We start from the raw sequence: 23,900 nt of genomic DNA, 5'->3' as shown, positions 1-23,900 counted from the left end.
ACTGGCCTAGCCACTACCCTCCAAGGCGCCCAAGACGCTCCAGTCGTGCCAGTGTGGCCCCATTCGGGGGGCCTAGTGAGCCTGGATCTGCCCATCATCTCTTTGTTGCTTTCTGTCCTTCCCTTTGCCTTTTGCCTTTTAGTCCTTTGGCTTTTCCACCGTCGCCTGGTCTGGTACGCCAATCACGCCCTCATCTCTCCGCCCTAAACTCTCTGGTTCCAAGTCCATACCTTTTCCGAGTCCTCCCTTGCTTCCAAAGAGTCAATAGTGCTCCTCCAGCGGGGACTGGCTCTCGCCTAGCTCGTGACCTGGACCGAGTGTGTCGCTTGGTGAGTGGTCGCCGAACTGGCCCAGCTCCACCAAATGGACCCTTCTCTCGCTTCTCGTTTTCCACCTTCTACGCAGTTGGACTCTTGGGAGGACTATCTCCCACCCCGGAATCTTCTTTCAGCCGCATGGCATTTCAAAAAGTTGAGCCATCGAATGATTTCGCCAAACCCCTTTGTCTCGTCTTCCCTCTTGAGGCATGGTTTGGTGGGGCCCCCCCAAGTCCACAGGGAACGTGGCTCAAATGGACTAGTATGGGTACCAACAAGGTCCTCTCGACCACACCGATGTTGATTCATGGCCTAGATGCATCGTGTTCGTGTACTTTTGCCCAGCCTAATGCGAAGTTCAAGAAGCCAGCTTTTCCCATCTTTCCCTGTATCGAGTTTTTGCCATTCTCTTGCTCCTGACAGTTACTATTGAAATACCTACCAACTCGTCTCTGTTCCTGTAACCCAGACAGCATCGATCGTGCACGACGTCATGGAGCAATCGAGTGCTCTGTCTTCGCATAGCCCGCGTTGCTTTGCCTCTAAACCTCAGCCTCAGCCTCAGCCTCAGCCTCAGCCAGAGACGGCCTCTCAATCCGCCGCGAGGCTGCTGTTCAAGTCACACTGGAAACTCAACACAGAAACAGCCCGCGAGGAGCCCAGATTACGGAGGCTCCTCGGCCACATATCGGTCTACGACCAAACACGGATATTTGCACAAGCACAAGCACCTACACAGCCGTCAGCGGAATCAAGGCCAGAACCAAACGAGCTGTCCGTCTATATCCAACACCAAGTGCCTTCGTTCAAAGAATTTCAAGCCGCCCTCGAAGCCCAACTGGAAACTCTCGCACAAATCAGAGCAGCGGCCATACAGTACAACAACGCCGAGGAGTACGACAGCGACGAAGGAGAGGACGGTGACAGCGACTACGACAGCTGTGATGGAGACTGGTCGGATGATGAGGACACGTCCGCCGAGAGCGACGACAGCTGCACCGACTACGAGAGCGAGGGCCAACGGTCCGAGTGCTCGAGTCCCACATTCGACTCGGCGCACGCCAAGTACGCCCAGGAAGACGAGGACGATGATGTCTGGGCCATCCGGCCTCTTATACCCCTTGTGACCAACCGCCCAGCAGACTCGGGATAGGGCTGAAATCTGGGGAGGGGAACCTACTTTTTCAGCTTCTCGTATTTGGTTGTCTTGGCACGTCTCATGGCAGTCTGGAGCCAGGCGGACGCATGAAAAAAAGGGGACATGGTGTTTGTATGTATTCAGCGGTGACTTCACACTTCTCAATCACGAAAGTTTTTGGAACATCGATCGACTCTCTCCCCTTTTGGGTTTGTCTTTCTCCGGTTTCTTGGGAATCTTCCTTTTGGTCGCCCGACATGTTGAGCTCGTAACAATGCGAAGAGCACTCCTAGATAAGACGTGAGATATTTCGATAGCCAATACCCCTCATGGGTTCGGAATATACAATGTAATTTGATCGATCAGTGGCCACAAAGTTAGTTGGAGAGAGCCATTCTTCTACCCAGTGATTCCCTTGGTTAACAAGACTTTTACCTTCATCAGCGTTATCGCAAGGACTTTGTCTGCCCCTGGTCATTGTCCCACTCCGGGGAAACTTGCAGCTCAATGAAACGAAACGACACACCCAGTCAGGCAATCGAACATAGGTGGCGTAGCCCGGTAAGAGCTGATGTCATTTGATATGAAATGATATTAGATAGAGTGAAGAAACCAAGATGAAAGAAGGGAAATTAAAACAATCCTAGATAGTAGGTGAGATGGAGGAGAAAAGGGAATGCATGCGTATGCTGAATTGTCTAGAAAACTATCCTGCGGAATGGTCAAGACCATCTTCGGTCAATAGGGTTAGAGATATCGCCCTGGGCGTGTAAGACCACTGTCTCTGTCTTTTGTCTAAACGCATAGCGCGGATGTGAAGGTGTTTCCACCCATTGGTCTTCAGAGAGATAGGAACTACAGTCCCCATCCGAATCTGTGGATTGACGTCTCTTCCGACCGCGTGATAATTCTTCATCTGACCAGTCAACATCGTCGGTCTCCATTTCTTCGGGACTGGCACTCCGATATTTACCTTGAGATGCCGTCACTCTCGAGAACTGCTGACATTTCTCGGAATCACAAATCTCTGTTGCCCGCGTATTTCCAGTCCGAATGCAGAGTTTTCTTTCTGTACAGCCATCAAGAAACGCTCGTAAATTCTCAAAGACTGTGTATGCAAATCGAGCGAACAGGAGTTCGGGTGCATTGCCGAGCGGGTGAAGCTCGACGCCGTGGTAGAGACGCGCAACATGCGATCCTGGTTGTGTGTTGAGGCAGTATGCCACAAGACGGCCACCGATGGGAACGATAGCAAACTCCTTAGCATCGAAGACAGTATGGATGTCGCTCCTAAGGCGAATTATATTGTTCGCATGCTTCATCTTGTCTGTTGCAGTGGAAACTGCATAATCAGACATGGAAAGAGCCGCGGGGTAATCCTGTTGAGTATTCGCGTCCGATTGGTTTTCTTTCGTAACATCCCGTGCCATAAGGCTTTTCGCTGAGTCATGTTCACGCCTAGCCTACTAACGGCTAACCTATATACCACCTAGAGTCTACCACCACAGTCACCTGGAGTCCATCAGTAAAGTACCTAGAGTTGACCTCCACGCACGCCTAGAGTCCGTCACTAGAGTACCTAGAGTTCACCTCCACGAGCGCATAGAGTCTATCATTATAGCACCTAGCGCCTGTTTTCGCGCTCTCACAACAGGTTGCCTTAGGGTAGCCATCACCACCCACTGCGGTATTTTATTACTTGCTGAGTGGAATCTCCTGGGGGGCCTTGGTCTTAACCACGAGCGTGCTAAATGGCTTTGACGCCGCGATTCTGATCGGGGTTCAAGCCAAGCTGAAATGTGACGACTTCGACAAGAGTGCAAGAGGTGGCATGATTGATTAATCCTGAACCTCATCAAAGACATGGATATCAGTGCGGACTTCTCGGATCGCTTAGCCAGTGTCCAGTTCAACGGGTATGGCTCTTCGTTGGATTGGCTTAATAGCTGGCTCACGACAAGGAAATTGAAAGATGCCTCGCTACTGTAGGAAAAAGCGCCGGACAATGGGGTCTGCTGGCAAGAAGAGGGCACTTCCGAACATGTTGAAACACCGTAGAGTAAAAACGAGGGGCCAAGTCATAGGACCTCTTCATATATTGAGGGTTGTGCTCGCGCTATTCAGGCCACGGCTCTGATTCAGTCAAATGGCGAGTGGCTCAGGCCTAGAAACGGAGATGGAGTTGGGAGACGTCAAGATTCGTTGCTGAATATCCTGGTATTGGATGGACGAAAGGGACTTTTTGGTTTTGGAAGGTGTCCTTTTCCACGTGCTGCCTCAAAAAGGTGGATTTGAATTGTTATATACAAGGCAAAATAGATCCTTCTGCTCGTCAGGCAGTCTAACGAGACACACACACACACACACATTCAGTCAATGCCATTTTATCTTGCCAGCTTGTTCTCCAGAGGAATCCTTTTGTTCGATCTTAAAACGCCTCAAGCTCAGGTATAACCCAACTCCCGTGGGGAACCTGTGTCGGAGCTGCCGCTGTAACTCCACGGTCGCTTTGCCCGAATCATCCCGCACCATTGCAAAGGTGTCTCAACGCCACATTAAAACGTATCCTGGTACTATTCCGCACAGCGTAACTTAATGCTTCCTGCCCAGCATCGAGCTGTACTCGGAGCTCTCGGCAAACCATTTGTTGCTGTCGAGGGTCGAGTTGCGTTTGAGGAAGCGCTTGTTCATACGTCCGCCTGATCGTGCAGCCTGGGAAGACGAAGAAGCCTCATCAGCCTGTGGAAAGAGAAAGAGAGAGGGGGAGAGAGAGGAAGGGTAACAATGTCAAGGTAGGGCTAGCCAGGATCAGTAAGACTCACCCCGTAGGCTACCGCACCTCCGGTGCCAACAGTCGCCACGGTGAAGACCCCCCGCATAAACTGTCTGTCCTTGGGAGACATGCTGGGGTGGGCGGTATGCGTCGAAGCATATCGAGCCGGGGCGGTCAGCCGGGGGCCCATGGCCATGACGGAGCGGCGAGAGATGATTTGACGGACGACGTTCATTTTGGCTGGGGTAGCGAGATAGAGAGGTGAAGTGGTGGTGACTTTGGTGAGAGCTGGGAGATGTTTTCTGGCTTTTGTTTTGCACGAAGCACGCACACAGATGCAGATTGAGTTGAGATGTTGTTGGTGTGACCTACCATGGGTTCAACTGCGCAGGCTCATGACGGTTTTTAACTTGTTGTTGTATGCTACTTGCCCATAGCCATGGCACCATCGACGTGCCCGACTTCAGCTATTGGGTGTCTGCACCATCAGCACACACGGCAATCGAGGGTCAGCAATGGCAGAACTCAAAGAGCGCAGGTGTTGTGTGATGGTATCACCAGTTCGCAAACAAAGAAGAGCAGTTCTCTGGTGACGAAAAGGGATCGACGACGGCGGCCTCCGCCCCAGGAACAGCCACATGGGAGACGATGTCCCTGGATCGGGAGATGCCAGGTTGGAACTCCTGCTCGTATTACTCGTAGACCTCAAACGTTGATGATTGGTCGATCCCACGGCAAGGAATCAATCGGCGCCCCACCAAGACAGTCAGGCCACGGAGATTTATTCGCGTCATATACAGGTTCTTTTGAACCATTTGGCCCGGTCACTCCTGTCATTACAACTATCCTGGCCAGGTCTCATGCCCGGGAGTCTGGAACAATCTCCGCGTGGGTCCAGACTCAGCCCGTGTTTTTCTGCCGTCACACTGGTACCGCTAGCGAGGCGCAGCGCAGATCAGAGCAGTCTGAGTGGCCAGAGCAGTACCGCTAGGAGCTTGGCAATACGGCGGTCGGGGGGCGTGGTGTGACCGAGGGGCCTCTTACTCACCCTCTAGCAGCACCCAACATGTCTCCTGCAGGAATTCTCCGGACTTCCTGTGCCGAGTTCCAACGTCGTCACTCGACTTCCTTCTTCAACAGCACCAACTCCACCGCCAAAATTCCCTCTTAACATCCGTCATCGTGGCCTGACATCTTCCTCTCCTCAAACACTACCGCCCCAACTCGACCGCCGACCTGTCCACCGTTAGTGCTGAAAGACTGTTGCGATCTCGCCCTAAAGCGTGAGAAGCGTGAGCAGCGCCGACAGAGACTGGTCGACAACCTCCCGGATAAGCGCCTTGTGGGTTCATTGGGACATCGCAAGACGGTAATCTTTCGGACCTCAAAGGGTCTTGTTGCGTGAAAGGGGAAAAAACCCCCAAGTGCTTCAGTGTGGGATACGGCGAGTCATGTCTGTGGGCACGATGCCCTTTCGGCAGCTGTACCACCAGCAAGACGGCTCTCCTGACTTTCACGGGCAACATGCATTTCAGAGTCCGCATTCCCAACTTGCCATCGTCGACCCTGACTCCATCGATTTCACCGGGTGGCATGAGATGGACTTTACCACTGCTCCGCTCACCACCACTCCGTCACGGGGGACGCTGAACTCACATCCAGCCCTCAACCAAAAATACTCGACCGCCATGGACAGAGATCAGGATCCGCTGGCGTATCTTCGCTCTTCCAATCACCGGCAGGGGTCGACGGGTAGCCTGATCACCTCTTCTGCCCATCAACAGTCTCCTGAACCTCGTAGATCCTCAGGAGACATGTACTCCAACACCCAATATTCCTACTCTCAGCTTCTCAACATGGAGGCAAATCTTCCACCCATGGATCAGTCGAGCCTCATCAGCTCACGCGCTGATGACGATGCAACTATGCTCAACAACGACAACAGTCTGACGACAACGTTATCAGCTTCTGACTCTCTCAACACCAGCCTGGATCCTATCGCGGCGTCGATAGCGTCCAAGACAGACTCGACCGAGAAGCTCTGCCCTCTGATTGCCGGCCAAGTAGACAGCTGCCAACCACAGCGCTGTGGCCCCGACGCACCTTGCATGAACTTCACCACCCTGCCGCCTATTGAGGAGTGCACATCTGTCCCCTGCATAACGGGATCGACGACCTCGCCCAGTGAGACCATGATTAGTAATGACAGCATGTCTGTCGAACTACATCAACGGCCCAGCATGAGCGCGAGAACGAGCACGACAGCCACCTCCCGTTCGGCGACCACTCGACGCTCATCAAGTTCCACCACCGCTACCACCGAACAGCCTGATACCGTTCCTCTACCTCCCCGAAGAACTTCTGCCGCCGCAGCCCGCCGTCAAAACCGAACCAGTCCCACCATGACCACCGCAGCATCGCTGGCTTCGGATGACGAGGACGAGGAGCAGCCAACCGCAAAATCCACGGCTCCTTCCAAAGCCGACGCCAAACAGCGGGCGAAACAAGCCCACTCGCTCGTAGAGCGCAAATACCGCGAAAATCTCAACGCGAAAATTTCCCAGCTGCACAACACGCTCCAAGCGTCTCATTACGGGCCCAAAGTGGGTGAGGACGGCGAACTCGAGGCCGCGAACTCGGCCAACGGGCTCCCTCCTGCCAAGGTGCGCAAGAGCGATGTGTTGACCGAGGCGATGAACTACGTCAACCAGACCGAAGTTGAAATGCGACACATGGAGAATGAAATACACAGACTGACCGAAAGAGTGCGGGTGCTGGAGAAGCTGGTGCGCTGCGAGGATTGCAGTCTGCTCAAGCAGATGGTCAATTTACAAGTTCAAGCGGTCTGATTCCACAGACTCAACGAGAAAAGCAAAAAAAAAAGAAGAAAAACAGGAACCCACAACCTGTCAAGATATCAAAAAATTCATCTACCAATATATGACACTCGATGTGTCTCTTCCCAGCGTGAGGCGCCGGGCATCTTTGCACTGCTTCTGATGCATGAAACCCATCTGCCTGTTTGCCGAATGTTTTGCGCACGCATTTTGGAATGTTTTTCTTGTCCATTGTATGAGGTACAGCGAACCAAGGTCTACCAAATTTCTTGTGCTAGGAGTTCTGGCGCTCGTGGAGTCAGCTGGGCTGGTGAGCTGGGCACCCCAGGCTCGAGAAGAGCCAGGAGATCGGGGATGGGTCGGGCGGCCTGAGTTATAATTTATCTAGCTGATGAAGGAAGGTATCCTGATGATGTATGTTCCCCCGCTTGTAGAAAGGAAGTGCCGGGTTGAGCAAAATTGTCTGTTTTATTTCACGTGGCTGGACTCCCATTTTTGGGTTATGGAAATATTATACGAAATGAGAAGAGAAAGTAACAAATGAGAACTCACCTTGACAACGAACGCTACATACGAATTCAGACAGGTATATGCAGGCGAACGAACGAGCGGGCGGGCATACCTACAAATAACTATGCAGTATGTATAACTAGTTATAGTTTTACAGGGTTTGTTTTATGCCCAGATATGTCCGTATGTATGTACGTACTGATTCTTTTTATATATACTGTCTCATCCTCCGAACCCGTATATCTGTTATGTGTCAGTGCATGTATGTATGCACCAACACAGCCAGCAACACGGGTTCGAAACATGGACATGTAATCTGCCTTGATCATAACTCTATTATCATTCGTCGAAGCGGGGCGTCGCGCCGTGATCTATATGTGTGAAGGTCTATCCATATGCTTGTCTTTATGTATGTTCGAGTAGACCCCAGAAGATGGGGAACTTTTTTTTCATTCGTACATGCCTTGTTATTTTCTTCTCGATCTATTAGTACTGTCCAAATACATACACACACACACACACACATTTTCCGTCTTTCGTTCCTACCTTCTTTTTGACTCGATTCGAAACCGAAACAATCCGTCCGTCCGTCATTACTGCTGCCTCCGTCTCGCGGAGGATTTTTTTTCCCCCTCTCTCATGAAATTCATGCAATCTCAATCCTGACCCCCGCGCCCTTCAGCGCGGCCATGTCCTCCAGACTGCGTTTGGGCAGGTCGATGCGCAGCAGGCCGCCGTCGAGCCGGGCCTTGAGCTCCTTCATCTCGACGTCCTCGGGCAGGGTGAAGGTGCGGCGCCAGGCGCCGACGCGCCGCTCCGAGAGCAGGATGGTCGGCGTCGAGTCCGCCAGCGCCTCCTCTTCCATGGTCTCTCGCGATTTCGCGCGCTGCAGCGGGCCGCCGTCGTCAGTCTCTTCTTGGGACTGTGGAGGGAGACAGAAAATGGTTGTTAGAGATAGACGGGAGTGAGAGGTGGGAATTGTGAGATGAGGTTCAGGGGATGGGATTTTCTTGGGGGTGTGGAGGGTTTGGGAACGGGGAAAGAAGAGTGTATGGTCATATAAAACCCGTAGGTGAGAAGAAACGTACCTTGCCGTGGCCCGCCTCGGTGGCCCATCCGTCGCCCTCGCCCTCCCACACTCTCTGCCCTTCCTCCCCATCCAGCAAGCCGATGTTCTTGGGCCGGCCGGCCACGCCCTGGACAAGCAGCGTGTGCGGGCTCATCCACGTGATGACCAGGTCGGTCTTGTTCTCCTCGGTGACGCCGGGCGTCTCGATCTCGATGTGGTAGGCGCGCAGGGTCTCACGGATGTCGGTTGCCGGGGCGAACGCGGTGCCCGTCGTGGGCGCGGCCACGCTGCTCGGCGCGTGCGGGCCGTTGAAGTGCGACTGCAGCGTCGCCTGGTGCAGCGACGTGCGCGGGAACTGGAAGTGCGACGGCTGCGACGGGTGTGGCTGCACCGGGTGCGCAGGGTGGCCGAGGCTGGCGGACACCGGGTCCGTCTCGACCAGGCGGATCACGTAGTTCGAAGGGACTGAGTACGGAAGGCCAGGCATGGTTTGATTTTGGTTGTTTGTTGTTTTTCTAAGGAACTTTTTTTGTTTTGAGAAATCGAATTCGGTCGGTGGGTGGTGGCTTGTATTGAATTCCCTGTTTTCAGATAGATCACAGAAGTGGTGGAAAACAGTCCGGACCTTTTTTGAACCAGATCAAGGAAACCGTTCGAAACCAATGAATGGATGTATACGTGGGGGGATCTGAATGTGTCGAGATGCTCTTGTGGACCAATGTCTATAGCTTGAAGAGCGACCACAGCTGTTTATATATATATAGATATAGATATCTAGGTCAGCAAGGTTTCAATGGGGACGGACACTGCAACTCTGCATCATTGCGTGCCATTGCGAGTTCCCTCCGCCCGGATCAATTGGGCTGTGATGTGTTTACCCTTGCGTCGCTGCAAGATTTGATCGACGGGCACACCTTCTGATGTGAAAACGCGTGCCATGGCGACACACGTGAGGGAGGGAGGGTGCTCGTCCCATTTGGGAGTGAGGGATGTACAAAAGGGGGATGCCGTCAGTGCTGAGGCGACGATGACTGGATCATGACATTGAACGTGGTGTAGCCGTACCCTGTTCCTATGCCCGCATGTGCGTTCTTTGTGCAACCATCATACGATCGAGGGCGGGTTCCACTGAGGGACTAGAACGGCTTTGGCCTATAGCGGCACTCGGCGGGACCAGGTATGCAGGTCAGAATCTCATGATGAGCAAGTGGTCAATGCGGGGGAAGATTGGCTCAGTAGCGAAAAGTCATAATGTCGTTGCTAGAGTACTCCTTCATCCAGTCTCATGAGTGGATTGTACGCCATCTCGCTGGAGCTGGCCCGAACTGCATGCATGCTGACATAGGATTGGTCTCGACCATTCGAAGGAGATAATCCGGTATCAGGGCCAGAGCTCCAGACGCAGAGATGGCCGTGAATGTGAGGGTGGTACTTCCCACGAGATGCAATGGGGAGTGAGGCCTTTTCGAAAATCATTGGGCGTACGTGGCTTGTACTGCTGTGTATAACTTACTACACGGTACGACAGAAGGGCCATACAGAGCCTGTGCAGTCTAGAGCCAGCATTACTAAGACGCTGGAACAGGGCGGAGAACCAGCCAGGGCAGGGAGAGGGAATGCTGAGACGGAAAGTCCCTCACTCAGGTACTGTATGAACCTCGTACATTAGTAGATAGGTACTAGCGGTGGTGTGATATTCGTCGTATTATTGATTAAAGTGCGCATGCGCGTATTACATACTAGTGTGTTATTTGTCTAGCTTTTTCGGTTGAGGGAGGCTCCGTCGATCGGTTGTTGTTTCGGCGTTTCCGCCCGTGCCAAGCTTCCCACGCCCCCCCTGAAAGCGCAGAGCCTTGCGGTGATAGTCTTGCGGCGGTTCATATAGGTACATCCACCAAGGTATGCAGAGATCCATGGTTCAAGGAGCTAGAGGGTCTGAACCGCCGAATCCAAGCTGAGGAATGAATTTGTTGACTCGACTTGGACATGAGAAATGTCCAGGACAAGGGCACAGAAGAGGAGGTTACTGGCAACAGCCCACGGTGATACAAGACAGCGTACTTGTGCATAGATAGAGGCTCTCATTTCCGCCCCGGTAGTTCCAATGAACGTGGCACTCACTGCAGGTACCGAAGAGTAGTAATAGGTTTCAACCTTATTATTGATCATAGTCGTATGAATGAGGATCCATTTGCGGAGAAAGCACGGCCTTTCCTCCTTTCACCCAAGCCAGCCGCCATTACTTTTTCCCACACTTTCGTTTCGTAAAGCCGCAAATTCCCCCCTGGTGCCCCATGTTTGTTGTTCCCTTGGTGTTCCAGATATCCCAAACGCCCTGTTGCCCCACAAAATACTCTATACAAGCTTTTGCACCAGTTGTGATCCCCATTCTGATATACCGCTGTGGAGGCATATGGTGGCTGTCACACACGCGATCGCTTCCCTCATCAGAGTCGGCTGTTCCGTGCCTCCATGTCGGACATCATTTCGGCGTGCATGATTTCCGCCAGCTGCGTCGCGGCGCCCTTCTCCAGGCTCAGCTTCCGCCGCGTCTGGGCGGGCTCGCCAACGAGGCCGTATCGTTCTTCCAAGTTCTCCACCGGAAGCACGGCCTGGCAGTTGCACTTGCTGTGATGGTGGCCGTAATGGGCGCATCGGGCTGCACCCTCCTTGACGGTCATCTGCACCGGCGACACGGAACCGCTATTGTGATGTTCCTGGGCGATGACACCGACCGGGCACAGACACGAATGTCGTCTCTTGTGGTGGGGTGATGGCGGAGGAGTCAGATCTTTGGGCATGGCGATATCGGGACAGAATCCGTCCCACTCCTCCTCGCTCGACGAGCACTCGTGCTCGAGAGAAAACCGACGTTCTTGGGATGTACGTCGCAGGTGGCAGCGGGCGCAATAGTGCGGCCCCGTACTGCTGGCCGAGGACAGCCTCCTGAGTAATGGATGCATTGGTTGGCCTGCAAAGGAATCGTTAGTCAACATGGTCCAAAGTTTGGGGTTGACAGTGAACATACTTGGTGATTGAGGGCTCTCAGAACCGTCCGTCCTTCCGCGGGAGGGAAGGGACGTGAGAGGAAACATGCCATTGAATTGATCGTACTGGACCATGTCGGGCAGTGGATGTTAACAAGGTATGTGTGTGTGTGTAAGTGGGTAGATCTTGAGATGATCTGGATTGAGGGCTGTGAATAAAATTCTGCCTGTTCGTTTGTGTTTGGACTGGGTAGAGTGATGGAAGCAGAAAGGGACTCGGACACCTCTTGATCACAGCAGTCATTTTATGGACTTCCATAATCATAGCATGGCAAAGCAAATGAAGTTCCGCTCCGCTGTTCAGGGCTCGTTTTCCCGTCCAACCAGCTGAGTGGTTCGGGAGGATTCTCGATATGCACCCTTCCTGCTGTCTGGTGATGGCCGGACAGGTACAGGAGGATTGGGTAATGGTGGGGGCACCTGATCGATCAACCCACCAAAACGCCATGGCAGCCCCCCTTTGTGAGACATCTGGGCTTCCTTAACCGGAATAGCGGTTCTGGGCGTGGCCATAAGGGATGTGCCTCCCCCCGGAAGCCGCCGTGGTCGAGGCCTCTAGGTGGTTCTCGGCGCGACCTCCACCCAGAATGCCCGATCCAAAGATCCACCCCGTCACGCCACGTTTGACTTTCTGTGCACTGGAAATGGCTCTGGGGTGGTCATGCCAGCGTCAGATCTTTGTTTCGCCGGTATCAAGTCGTGATGAGCGTCGATTGAACCGTTTGGCTCTCCAAGATCTAAATGACGGTATGTATGCTGGCTGCATCTGGACCACGTTCGACAGAATAGGATCTCGACGTCGGTATTGTTTGAAATCGTCTCAGCAGATGGTTGACTACCGTTTTGAGCTCTGGTCTGCGTTTCTCAATGCGATACGAAAACTTGGCCCGGGGAAGATGCTTCCAAGCAAAAGTCCATCTACGATGTCATGCAGGCTTGTAGCGAGGTATCATGCGTGTGATGCTGTCCTCAGGAGTTGTTTTGCCTTTCCGAGACGTCTTGGACCCGGCGTGTCACGACGACGGCAAGACGGCAAGAATATCCCCTACATAGGCTTCCTGACAATGGAGAGGCACAAGCAAGCAAGCAGGAAAGGGGTGTTGCGCCCTTTCTGCGTCTGCCGGCGTCAGGACGGTCTGAATCCAGCCACTCCAAGGCCGCCCGAGGGTTGCTCAATTCGGGATTGAATCCATGGGGAAGCTCTCTCAACCGACAATGCTTAGAAACCCCGGATACAATTTCCCGCAAAACCACGCAGCAGCCCAGCTTTTGGTTTGCAGCTTCGTCCCCGTCCCAGAGTGCCGGGATCAGAGACGCCAGTTGCACGGGGTAAGTAAGTGTCACTGGAAGAAAGGGGGGATTCGTAACTCTGGACATCCCCTAGAGCGAACCTGAAGCTGTCTCCTGATGTCTCATCCGAGCTTACGAGACTTTAATCTCAGATTCTTTCTTTCCTCGTTCCCATCTGCGTCTGAGATGGCACATGCATGGAAGACGAACAGCCTGCTTAACAGCCCACTGTCTTGTCAGTACGAGCTTCCCCCATGACGTGTGTATTTCGCGACGCTCACGGTTCGAAGGAATGTCGGTCGGTCGTGGTATCTGGTATTTACGGAAAAACAGGTGTTGCTCGTTTAGTGAGGACATACTGTGACGAGAGGCGCGGATGGTGATGCTCCGTAATTCGGGGGCAAAGGTGTGACTCTACCAACCTCTCACGGTCTCTTCCCGTTCCCGTTCGTTTCTTTGTTTTCCTCGATCATGCTTGCAATCTGGACAGGTGACGCCCTCAGTGCGACCCACACAGGTCGAGGAAATTACGCGAGTCGTTGTTAAGGGAGTCTTCGACTTGCAACTTGAAGAAGTGTGAAGCTAGAGGTGTGAGGTGATAGCGTTGTGCATATGCCAGGGGTGATGTTCAGCTTTGGGTGACCCTCATACAACTCTCTGAGCACGCTTCTTGCGCACGATGATGGAAACACTCTCGTCGAACTCGTGCAGCTTCAACCTTTTGTGAACATCCGTCTTCGGGATCCGACACTTGCAGGCAATAACATCAAGGGTGGTGACTTCCGCAACACCGCAATTCTCAAGCTTGAGGTTGACAATGCCTTTTTGTATGGGTGTTCTGGACTCGGCCCCTACAAGGAGCCGTATGGCATTGACTGAGGCATATATTCATTTTTGGTTAACATTTATTCATCCCCGGAATTAACCTCCTGTCTTCGCCTTTTCATTGGAAGAGGATAACTAAATCATACCGTGGACGGTTAGACTCTATTGTCATCCCGACTTGTTTCCTCTCCGTGCTACTTCGAATACAAGGACATGAGAACAAAGACCCAAGGAAAAGCAATATGAAAAAGGAAACTTTCTTTTTTATGGTTTCAAATTGGATGATGCTATTACAGGACCACGGAGACTATCTGAGAAACTATGATAGAAACCCGCTCATGATGATGGTATGTTGTACAGTCCAATGCAATACAGCGCTTTGTGATGTTTTTTTGAGACCCGGAACTAGAAACTTCGCACCCAACACCGTTCAGCATGCTTATGAATTGAAAGGAACGTCACTTTCGTCGTCGTAAGGTGAGAGAAGTTTTGGAGATGGTAAGGAGCGTGGAAATAGCCAAGGAGGGATTGTTGAATGCACTGTATGTAGATGGTTTGGCTGCATGACAGTGCTGCGAGGTCGAAACGTCGTGAGTAGCTGGTGTTGTATCCTCGGATGATGTTGTGTTAAGAGGTTGTCGTTTCGTCGCTAGCTCTCCGTGGAATCCTGCCCATTTACAGCTGCTCCATTTTACTCCTGGCTGATTTCGATTCTCTTCGACGTCTTCGCCTTTTGCAGCTTGGGGACGACGATGCTCAGGATGCCGTTCTTCATGCTGGCTCGGACTTTCTCGTGGTCGACCGGGTTGGGGAAGGAGAACGAGCGGGCGAACTCACCGACGCTGCGCTCCGACACCCAGTAAGTGTGTTGCGGTTCGGCCTTGGACACTTCCTTGGAGCCGGTGGTGGCTACCTCTTTGCTGCCCGACGTCGTGGCTTCGTCTTTCTTCCCCTCAACGGCTTTGGCTTGGTCCGGCTTGGTGCCCTCCTCGCGGAAGCTCTCGGTCCTGCCCTTCACCGTCAGAGTCTGTTCGTCGGCAAACTCGATGATGACGTCCTTCTGGTCGATGCCGGGCAGTTCTCCCTCGAGGATGTAGCTGTCCTTGGCTTCCTTCACGTCAAATTTAGGCGCGAAGGTCCGGGACGCGTTGTCGGACAGCTTCTGGAGTTCCGAGAAGGTGTCGTTGAAGAGATTGAAGAAGGGGCCCAACTCAGAGCGGTAGGGGCCGAATGAGGATGGGATGCGCGGGAAGAGAGCCATTGTTCTGGTGTGAGGAGTTGTTCGCTTTGGTTTGGAGATGCTCGAGATTGCTGGAGTAACTCGGTGTGGAAGTCTTCGAAGGGTATTAGACATGAAGTGTTCTGATGATCTGATCTGGTCTGGCGAAAGAAACAGTCTGAAGGGAGAGAGGTGAGGTCTGATTTATAGACCTGAGGCACCGCAGGCCGACACCTACGACGGTGGAACGCACCTGGACGACCCCAGGATACGGAAGTGTGCAGAAATGGCGTGAGGTTTCTAGAGAGTTCAGTCGATTCCGCTTCTGGACTCTCGAAGTTGCTAGTTCTCAAAATGGTGTTGTCCACAAGCACGTCCCTGGCCCCGCCATGGTCGCGGTGATCTTGCCCTCCGCTGAGGATCACGGTTTGCACAAAGTGATGTTGCCCATCAGGTGAAACGAAGCACATTCAGATTGTGGCGTCATTACAAGTATTGACCCCATAGATGTGTCTGGAAATTTCGGGCGGTGACTCCAGGCGGGCTCTTAGCGGTGGCTGAGAATCCACTCCCCCGCACCGAGCTTTCTAGACACACCCATGGGTCCCGGCCACCTATTGGATAGGCTATGACCCCAGTGGCAGGCTGAACGCCACAGAAACTTCCGTGGGGCCTACTTTTGCGGTCATTACAATGGAGAATCATCACGATACCATCACCATGGCTAACTCCTGCCTGCGCCCTCTAGCATCAAAGAGGAACTGTGCTGGAAAACGGCAGAAAGTCAGGTAATTCCCCGGTTTTGCCATCCACTCCTCGACGTGGCCAGCGACACTAACCGCGACACGCTGTCATCCAGGGCCCCTTTCCCCAGTCCTTTCGGCACCATTCTCCCTAAACTGGGTACTGTATTGCCTCCTTCCGACGGCCAAGCACAGGTTACAACGAAAGCGCAAACCTGCCCAAGCGTCGTGGCAGGGGATCGTCATACGCGAATGCCTCCAAGTCCAGCACGCCATCCCCGTACCTTTCCACTGTCGCCCCAAGAATTCCATGTTTCACATACGCGAGACCTCCTCACAACGACTCTTGCCTCCTTCTTCCATATTCTAGCCGCGTCGGGAACTGTCATTTCTTCAGGCAGAACTCTCATCAGAGACATCAGCTGAAGCGGTCGTCACGCCGTGGACCTGCCGCTGCTGCTAGTCGTGGCAGCGATGGTGGATGAGGTGATCGTCACTGTGCTGCGAGCTGCCCCAGCATGTGAGAATATCCCTAGGCGGTGAGCTGAATGGGGTAGTGGCGGTTGCATGGGGTTTTCGTTACGTGGCATAGAATATGATGGAGGTTACCAACACGGTTGATTGGGTAGGAGCTTGATTCCTCATCCTGTGTGTTGTTGACCTCATGAAACAAAAAGAGATGGATTGCGTAACGTAGCGTAGAATGCTGTCCTTCTGATACCAAGTTGATGACTGTAGCATTGAATCATAAGCTGTCTACTATCGAATACCTTACATTCTCGGGCGCCAATCGAGGCGTCCAGTGCTTCAGGTTTTGCTTGATATTTCTTTCACCTATGACCAAGGCATATTGTCAGTCCCGGAGGCACCACGGGATGTGAGAGGAACATGGGGAGCAATGATATGATGCTATAGAAGCTGGAGGGTTACAAGCCTCCATCCAGGTTCTCAGAAGGGATATCTCTGGAGCTCTCCGAACAAAACTAACTACATGCCGTCGCTTGACAGGAAAGGAATGGACTGATGAGGGGGACAGTGTATTTGACTGTAGAATCTTTCATCAAGATACAATGTATTAGTACTAGAAGTTGAGTAAATCACAAACAGCCTCGCCAAGATGGCTTTTATCCCTCAGATTGATGTCCTCTCGTAACCCACCATCAAGGTCTTGTACACCGGTGTAGCCTTGGACATATTCGCTTAACGCGCCACAAAGACAGTTGATCTGAAACACAAGGCAGTTACAATACCGCGCCGTTCCACGTGTTCCTTTCGAACCCGTTATTTTTCGACGTCTTCTGGGAAGGGGCCTAAGCCTGGCCACCCAGTCTGAGTGTCGGTGCTCTTCTTGCTGGCATGGGACGTCGTCGATTCTCTCCTTGCCGGCTCAGACTCCTTTCCTTTCGCCACTGAGTTTTGTCTTGACGTCGATGGGGCACCTGAGTCGGATGCTGTGGGAGCTTCGGGTGTGCTCGATGTGTAAGTACCAAGACCCGGCCAGCCCCAGGAGTTATCTAGTTCATGGGAATGCTCGCCCATGTTGTTTTCGTTGAGTTTGGATGAGGCTACGGCCTGCAACGAAGGACTGAGTGAGCCGTTGTTGCCTGATTCGCCGTTTGCGGAGACAGTTTGTGGTTGACTTTGGCTGCCGCCAGGTAGCTTCTCATGCTCATGCGCAAGCGAGTGCCGGATCGAGTCCATGATGTGACTAAGCTTTGAGTCACGCCTGTGATGTGGTTCAGCAGCGACCGGGTTTTCTGTGCCGGCCGGCGAGTCTGAATGGTGGCCGGCGAGTGAGCTCAAGTTAAATTTGGTCATTGTTTCGCGGTGTTTGTTGTTGGCAATATTTGCTTGGGTGATTCCCAATTCGATCGTAGTATGTAGAAGAGTTTCTTTGGTTTGTGCTTGGTAGTTGGTGGAGATGACAAGGGCCTAAAGATGGTGAGTGCCAATTCCTTTTATATGGGCAAACTCTATCAACTATTTCAGTCACAAAGAAGCAATAACATTCGGTAGTATTGGACGGGTGTCACGAGGAGTGCTTCAATGGACAGATTCGGCTAGGAGGAACCATGAACTCCATCGAATGACTGGTAATACAAAAGGGATCACGTTACCAGGCCGTATAGCCCGACAGTCACACCACAAACATGTCAGTCTTCGGCGGCTGTGGCCGAAATCGCGCATAACGGGTAAATCCCGTCCACGTTCACCAATCATGAGATTCTGGTGCTGAATGGCTGTCAGAGCATAATGAGCAAATTGATCATCAGATCTGGACGAAATACGAGTACTGTAGCCTGCGACAAGATTGATGTGAAGGAATGCAAGATGCGTGGTGGGAGCCGAAGGGGAGAATTCTTACTTGGTTTTCCAAGATACACATGATGTCAGCGATTTCAAATGACGAATGTCAGACACGTCCTCGGTATCTCGATAACCACCACCAAACAGAAGAAACACCACCTCACTTGAATGAATTTCCTGCCCATAGCTTGCGCGCTTGTCGGTTGGTTATCGTATCCAAGGCCTACTGCTTTGATGGAGGCTCCCCGGTGTCATGCACCAATATTCATGGCATATTGCCCCTGGATTCTCAAATGGCCGGCGGAATTAAGAGCAGAACATACTTCGAGGCTTCGGTGAGCAACCCCAGAATAAGTCTGTCACTCCCAGGGACTCACTGCTACGGCTCCCAAGTACTTATATCCTCGCATCAGCGGTGTCACCAGCCTCTATGGCTGTTGTACTGACCAACATCTAGCCTCAGCTGTTATTCATCTGCGTCATAATGCGCGATTATATGAGTACGTCTTATGCTGAAGAGGAACATTGCCCAGTATCGGAAAAGTGATCCCGGCTCATACGGATGTTGTGATGCTCCGGGAAACGGTTCACGGATAACCTTTTGTCCTTCCGGTGTGCTAACACAGGAACAGGCGTCAAGAATCAGCCCCCAGTCATTCTCGACGATTGTAGTAATGACTGAGGGTTGGTTTGCTTCTCTCAGCAGCAGCGTTATAACAGTCATCTAGATGGTGCTGCCTTTGACTTCTCCTCTCAGAGGCTTCTTGTATAGGCTATTCTCGACCAAAAGAAAATGCAACCCCGAGCCCCTTGCCATGATATCAGACGAAAGTTCTCTGTGCGAAGTCCTATTGTATTGATATACCTGGAGCTACTGACATCGTATATCATTGGCTAACTGAACCCATATCTGGGGTTAAGATCTCCCCTGACGTTCCTCACTTCTCGTTACACTGATCGATTTCTAGGTCAAAGCGAGTATACCTATGGTGCTTCGTTTACCACTCATGCACCCGATCCCGCAAACTCGGCCGAGTCTGAAATGTAAGAAATTCGTTTTGGCTGCTCGCTGCTACAGCTTCTCGTGCCAACCTCGATTTCGTCCAAGCCCCTAGGTCAGGGGTACATCAGATACAATCGGAGGACTTTGAAAGGAAACACTGGCAACTTGTCACTGCACAACCTCGGTCATTAGGTCGTCCGGCCACCGTGGTGCATCTTTGCCATTGCCTCTGGTCCCGACATTATAACCTAGGCGGACCTGGTCATTGTCAAATTTGATAATTGGTTTGATCGTGCGCACAACGGCATCAATGGCTTTGGTCGGTCGATCTTCAAAGAATGAGGGCTGGAAGATCGTGCCGTTCTTTGTGATCATCTCCATATATCGGGGTATCAGGTAGTTCATGTTGTTGTAACATCTGGTCGACCAGTAAGTTCAGTGACTCCCTTCCGCCGGCAAGGCCAGAGCGCAGAGGAACTGTAACAAGCAAAGATACTCACCTGAAAACTGGTTTGCCGTTTCTCTTCCAGACATCTTGCCAGATCTCATCGGGATACTCTCCCACTGAGTTTGCCAGCCACTGATTGTAATAGTTAAGCGCGATGTCCACCTTGAAACTGCCGCCTTCTTCGGCACGCCTCATCAAAGCGCACAAGATTCCAGTAACTCCGGCAATGCCCGTCATATAGTCGCTGTTGGGGAAGACCGGTGTGACAGGCTCGTCGTTCATCAAGCCCATGGCTTTGCCGAAGCCTGCGGAGATGCCGACGCAGGCATCGCTGATCTGCTGCCATCCGGAGCGATAGTACCAAGGACCATTCCAGCCGTAGCAGTTTTCCCGGACCGAGATGATGCCACGCTCCCGATCCTTTACCAAGTCGATAATACCTTGTTGGCCGAAGCCATACTTGTCAAGCACACCCGGTCGGTAGCCCTGGACCACGACATCGGCCTCCTTGATGAGGTCTCGCAGCTTCTCTTTGCCCTCTTCTGTCTTCAGGTCGATACTGCATTGCCATTTGCCCCAGCTGAGGTCAATGTGTAGCGAGCTGAAATCTACAAGGTTGGGGGAGGTGACCCGCATCACGCTCGCACCTAACTCCGCGAGACCTCGAGTCACAGCTGGAGCGGCAATAACGCGTGTCAGATCAACCACCTTGAGTCCTGCGAGGGGTCTGGCTGCCGAAGTCTGAGGGGTTGACGGCCACCACGAAGGCTTCTGTGCAGGATTTGGGGCAGAGTGGATTTCGAAGAGCCCGACATCAGCATTTGCCTTGCCGTGTTCACTGGCCCGGAAGGAGTCGACCGTCTCCGCGATGACGCCGGCTTGTTTGTAGACGTCAGATGCGAGATGCTGCATCTCGGCCGAGTCGATGGTGGCCATCTTCTCGATGAACGGCTGCATCGCTTCCTCCCAGGTCTTAAGCTCTGGACGGTCTTCAGGCAGACCGATGCTGTCGAGGGATGGCTTCGGATTCATGCTGCCGTGAAGGTGGAAATAGCGACCATCCTTCGTCTGGTAGATGTTGGTCACACAGAGCTTGTACAGACTCGATGCCATCTTATGGAAGTCGTAGTTGGGAATCATGTCGTACATCTTCTCTATGTTCTTGGAGAGGGTAATGGTGTGGTCCGTGTCGGGGTTGATCTGCCAGATCAGCGTCGACATAAAGAACAGCTGGGCGTGGTCGGTGTTGATCTCTGCCCCGGTGAGTTCAACATTGTATTTGCGCTTCACGAGTGCGGAGATGATGCATGCTTCGAAGGCTTTTAGACTCGCAGCCGACTCGGCGAAGCGCCAATTGATGGGGATCGAGGGCAGGTCGCTGCCCTTGAACGTGATGCGTGAGGCAAATTCACGAGCTTCCCTGGGAATGTCTTTGGCGATCTTGGGATTCTCCAGCAAGCCTTCGGTCAACAGCTTCTTTGATTCTGTGGGGATGGAATAGGAGGACAAGATGTCCGATAGCGAGGCGTCGACGCTACCCATCGTGGCCAGATATTGACCGCGTTCTTCTCCTTCGATATATGTCACAACTCAGCTTTGGCCTTTCCGGCTTCCGACTCTGACAGCAACTCAACCGCCGAAGAGAGAGATTCTAAAGATGGCAGAAGATGAGAAGAACCTATACAACGTAGTATTTTTCTCCGATCTGAACTTGTGCTTCAGTAATGCGATATGCTCTCCTCAGCATGAAGCATTGCATAGACTCAGCCTTCAACAACGCTAGGCGAACCTCGGCTCAATAGAGGGTAAAGCTATGCTTATTTTTCGAGGCTCACTAGGCAAGCTCGAGCGCCTCGTCGTTTGACTTTCGGATCGGGTATTTAGGGACAATGACTCGCCTCCTATTGTGTGGGGGAATCCCGGACATCCATCCCCATCTTCAGGATGCGGAGAGGGGTAGATATGGACCGAGGCAGACGACGAGATGATTGGATATGCTTCGAGTCAAGGCCCATGAGTCGAAGAACAGGTGCTGCTCCGTCCAGTTGTTTGCCTCGGAATACCTCAAGGGGCGTTTTCAGGTTTGCAGAGTGACGCCCGGGATATCGGCATCGCATTCATTGTTCGTCAGAGAAGGCTTACATGAACGTTGCGAGGATAACTATGATGCTTCCGTTCCCGGGCTGGAAAAGGAGAGATTCTCCCACTTTGGGCCGAACCACATTCAGAAAGTAGTCGGTCGTGGCGGCGACTGATCCTCAAGACCTTCTCAGCAGCTACTTAGTGACAGAAGCACCACCTACAGCTGGTACCTACCGTGTGTCCGCAGCCTGCCATTCTATAACAACTATTTACAAGCAAGATGGGCGACCCAGGACCAGCCTCGATCCCTGCCACGCGACCTTGTCGCATCGCCAACTGCTCCGGAGCGCGTGGTGATCCAGGATACCAGATGCTGCGCCAGGCCACTTATGGACCTGTAGACTTCATCACGGGCGACTACCTGGCGGAGATGAATCTCGCAGAAAATGCCCAGAAGATGGCAGCCGGCAAGCATGACGGCTGGGAACCGACTGCGTGGGATGGCCTTGAGCAGACGCTCGATGTGATCAAAGACAAAGGAATCAGGATCATCATCAATGGTGGAGCGCTCAACCCCAAAGGTTTGGCGAAGAAGACGCAGAAACTCGTCAATGAGCGAGGCCTGAATCTGAAGATCGCCTATGTCTATGGCGACGACCTGATGGAGGAAGTCAAGAGCAGCCTGGAGAAGACCGGGAAGCTGCCACAGCATCTGGACGGAGAAAACGAGAAAGTCTCGCTGGCAGAACACGCCACGGACTTGTTGGACACCAAGGGGAAGCCTATCGTCAGTGCAAACGCATACCTTGGTGCACGCGCCATTGTCAAAGGCCTCGAGCTGGGGGCAGATGTCATTATCTGCGGAAGAGTGGCAGACGCATCTCCAGTCATAGGAGCAGCCTGGTTCTGGCACAAGTGGTCCGACACAGATCATGACCGTTTGGCGGGAGCATTGGTGGCAGGACATCTGATCGAATGCTCTGCATACGCCACGGGGTCGAACTTCTCAGGATTTGATGAATACCCCTTGGAAACATTCGTGGACCTGTCTTATGGGATTGCAGAGATCGCAGATGATGGTACCTCGATCATCACCAAGCACGAGGGGACCAATGGCCTCGTCAACGAGGACAACGTCAAGTGTCAGTTTTTGTATGAACTCCAGGGAGGCACTTACCTCAACTCAGATGTCTCTGCCGACACGACGGACATCAAAATCACACAGGTCGGCAAGAATAGAGTCAAGCTGTCCAACATCAGAGGATACCCACCGCCGCCAACCACCAAGCTGGCCATCTTTTATCACGGAGGCTACGAGGCGCAGCTGCTCACCAACGCAACCGGGTATGCGACCGCCGAGAAATGGAGGCTGTTCGAGACACAGATGCGGCATGCTCTCGAGCAGAAGGGCCTCAGTGACCAGTATCAGCTGTTGGACTTCCAGATCCTGGGCACTCCGGCGGCAAACCCACGATCCCAGTTCTCCAGCACCACGTACTGCCGACTGTTCGTCCAAGCCGACACAGAAGCCGCGATATACGGGTTGGTGAAGGCGTGGAGTGAGATCGCCATGCAGCACTTCTCCGGGTTCCATCTCTCGCTGGACTACCGAACCGCGCTTCCGCGATCTTACCTCGCCTTCTACCCGGCCCTGTACCCGCAGAACGATCTGAAAGAGGGCGTAGCAATCCTGTCCGCGGACGGCGAAGACGCCCAGACCGCCGACGCCGGCCATCCTCCCAAGTACCAAAAATTGGCACCACGTGAAAACTACGAGACCGCACATCCCGTCGACCTGGCCTCCTTTGGACCCACACGCAAAGCGCGTCTCGGAGACGTGACCCTCGCCCGCTCAGGCGATAAAGGAGCGAATATCAACTTCGGCGTCTTCGTCCGTCGTGCCGAACACTACCCGTGGCTGCAGACCTTCATGACCCGGTCGAAACTCCAAGAACTCATGGGCGACGACTGGGAGGACGACTTCTTCATCGAGAGGATGGAGTTTCCCAACATCTGGGCGGTGCATTTTGTCATTTACGGACCCCTGGGCCGTGGCGTGAGTAGCTGCCGCCTCCTGGACGCGCTGGGCAAGGGCTTTGCGGATTACATCAGGGATAAGGTGGTGGATGTTCCGGAAAAGTTCCTGGGAGAGGTCGATGCCGTGAAGAGGGAAAGGAGAGCCATGTTGTGAGTGGTTGTTATTTATGACGGCAGCATTATTTTTTGTGCAACTTCTCCACCAGGCAGTCAGTAGTGTGTAATGCCGCTGCCAAGTAGGGAATTTGGAAATGC

At 52.8% G+C, this 23,900-nt stretch overlaps 10 protein-coding genes across 10 annotated transcripts; 3 read left to right on the top strand and 7 right to left on the bottom strand.

Annotated features, from left to right (window-relative positions):
• Window positions 1-810: 810 nt before the first annotated feature.
• AYL99_06054 (hypothetical protein) lies at window positions 811-1,470 on the top strand (the record flags this gene model as incomplete). Its single annotated transcript, XM_018837564.1, has 1 exon — window positions 811-1,470. The coding sequence occupies one exon, from the start codon at window positions 811-813 to the stop codon at window positions 1,468-1,470; it is 660 nt and encodes a 219-aa protein (XP_018694417.1).
• A 707-nt stretch (window positions 1,471-2,177) lies between these two features.
• Window positions 2,178-2,885, bottom strand: AYL99_06053 (hypothetical protein; the record flags this gene model as incomplete). Its single annotated transcript, XM_018837563.1, has 1 exon — window positions 2,178-2,885. One exon carries the CDS (start codon window positions 2,883-2,885, stop codon window positions 2,178-2,180), a length of 708 nt encoding a protein of 235 aa, XP_018694416.1.
• Window positions 2,886-4,047: 1,162 nt separating this feature from the next.
• Window positions 4,048-4,463, bottom strand: AYL99_06052 (hypothetical protein; the record flags this gene model as incomplete). The annotated part of the gene is made up of 2 exons (XM_018837562.1): window positions 4,048-4,167; window positions 4,278-4,463. 2 exons carry the CDS (start codon window positions 4,461-4,463, stop codon window positions 4,048-4,050), a joined length of 306 nt encoding a protein of 101 aa, XP_018694415.1.
• Window positions 4,464-5,679: 1,216 nt separating this feature from the next.
• On the top strand, window positions 5,680-7,077 carry AYL99_06051 (hypothetical protein; the record flags this gene model as incomplete). Its single annotated transcript, XM_018837561.1, has 1 exon — window positions 5,680-7,077. The coding sequence occupies one exon, from the start codon at window positions 5,680-5,682 to the stop codon at window positions 7,075-7,077; it is 1,398 nt and encodes a 465-aa protein (XP_018694414.1).
• Window positions 7,078-8,221: 1,144 nt separating this feature from the next.
• On the bottom strand, window positions 8,222-9,131 carry AYL99_06050 (hypothetical protein; the record flags this gene model as incomplete). Its single annotated transcript, XM_018837560.1, has 2 exons — window positions 8,222-8,497; window positions 8,664-9,131. 2 exons carry the CDS (start codon window positions 9,129-9,131, stop codon window positions 8,222-8,224), a joined length of 744 nt encoding a protein of 247 aa, XP_018694413.1.
• A 1,960-nt stretch (window positions 9,132-11,091) lies between these two features.
• On the bottom strand, window positions 11,092-11,766 carry AYL99_06049 (hypothetical protein; the record flags this gene model as incomplete). Its single annotated transcript, XM_018837559.1, has 2 exons — window positions 11,092-11,615; window positions 11,673-11,766. The coding sequence occupies 2 exons, from the start codon at window positions 11,764-11,766 to the stop codon at window positions 11,092-11,094; spliced, it is 618 nt and encodes a 205-aa protein (XP_018694412.1).
• Window positions 11,767-14,497: 2,731 nt separating this feature from the next.
• Window positions 14,498-15,067, bottom strand: AYL99_06048 (hypothetical protein; the record flags this gene model as incomplete). The annotated part of the gene is made up of 1 exon (XM_018837558.1): window positions 14,498-15,067. The coding sequence occupies one exon, from the start codon at window positions 15,065-15,067 to the stop codon at window positions 14,498-14,500; it is 570 nt and encodes a 189-aa protein (XP_018694411.1).
• Window positions 15,068-17,049: 1,982 nt separating this feature from the next.
• AYL99_06047 (hypothetical protein) lies at window positions 17,050-17,586 on the bottom strand (the record flags this gene model as incomplete). The annotated part of the gene is made up of 1 exon (XM_018837557.1): window positions 17,050-17,586. The coding sequence occupies one exon, from the start codon at window positions 17,584-17,586 to the stop codon at window positions 17,050-17,052; it is 537 nt and encodes a 178-aa protein (XP_018694410.1).
• Window positions 17,587-19,246: 1,660 nt separating this feature from the next.
• Window positions 19,247-21,068, bottom strand: AYL99_06046 (hypothetical protein; the record flags this gene model as incomplete). Its single annotated transcript, XM_018837556.1, has 2 exons — window positions 19,247-19,496; window positions 19,579-21,068. 2 exons carry the CDS (start codon window positions 21,066-21,068, stop codon window positions 19,247-19,249), a joined length of 1,740 nt encoding a protein of 579 aa, XP_018694409.1.
• Window positions 21,069-21,888: 820 nt separating this feature from the next.
• Window positions 21,889-23,799, top strand: AYL99_06045 (hypothetical protein; the record flags this gene model as incomplete). The annotated part of the gene is made up of 1 exon (XM_018837555.1): window positions 21,889-23,799. The coding sequence occupies one exon, from the start codon at window positions 21,889-21,891 to the stop codon at window positions 23,797-23,799; it is 1,911 nt and encodes a 636-aa protein (XP_018694408.1).
• Between the last annotated feature and the right edge of the window lie 101 nt (window positions 23,800-23,900).

The sequence above is a fragment of the Fonsecaea erecta genome (assembly GCF_001651985.1).
Source record: "Fonsecaea erecta strain CBS 125763 chromosome Unknown Scaff4, whole genome shotgun sequence".
Taxonomy (NCBI): Eukaryota; Fungi; Ascomycota; class Eurotiomycetes; order Chaetothyriales; family Herpotrichiellaceae; genus Fonsecaea; species Fonsecaea erecta.
Note: the sequence above shows the minus strand (reverse complement) of the source record. Positions and strands in the feature narration are given on the sequence as shown.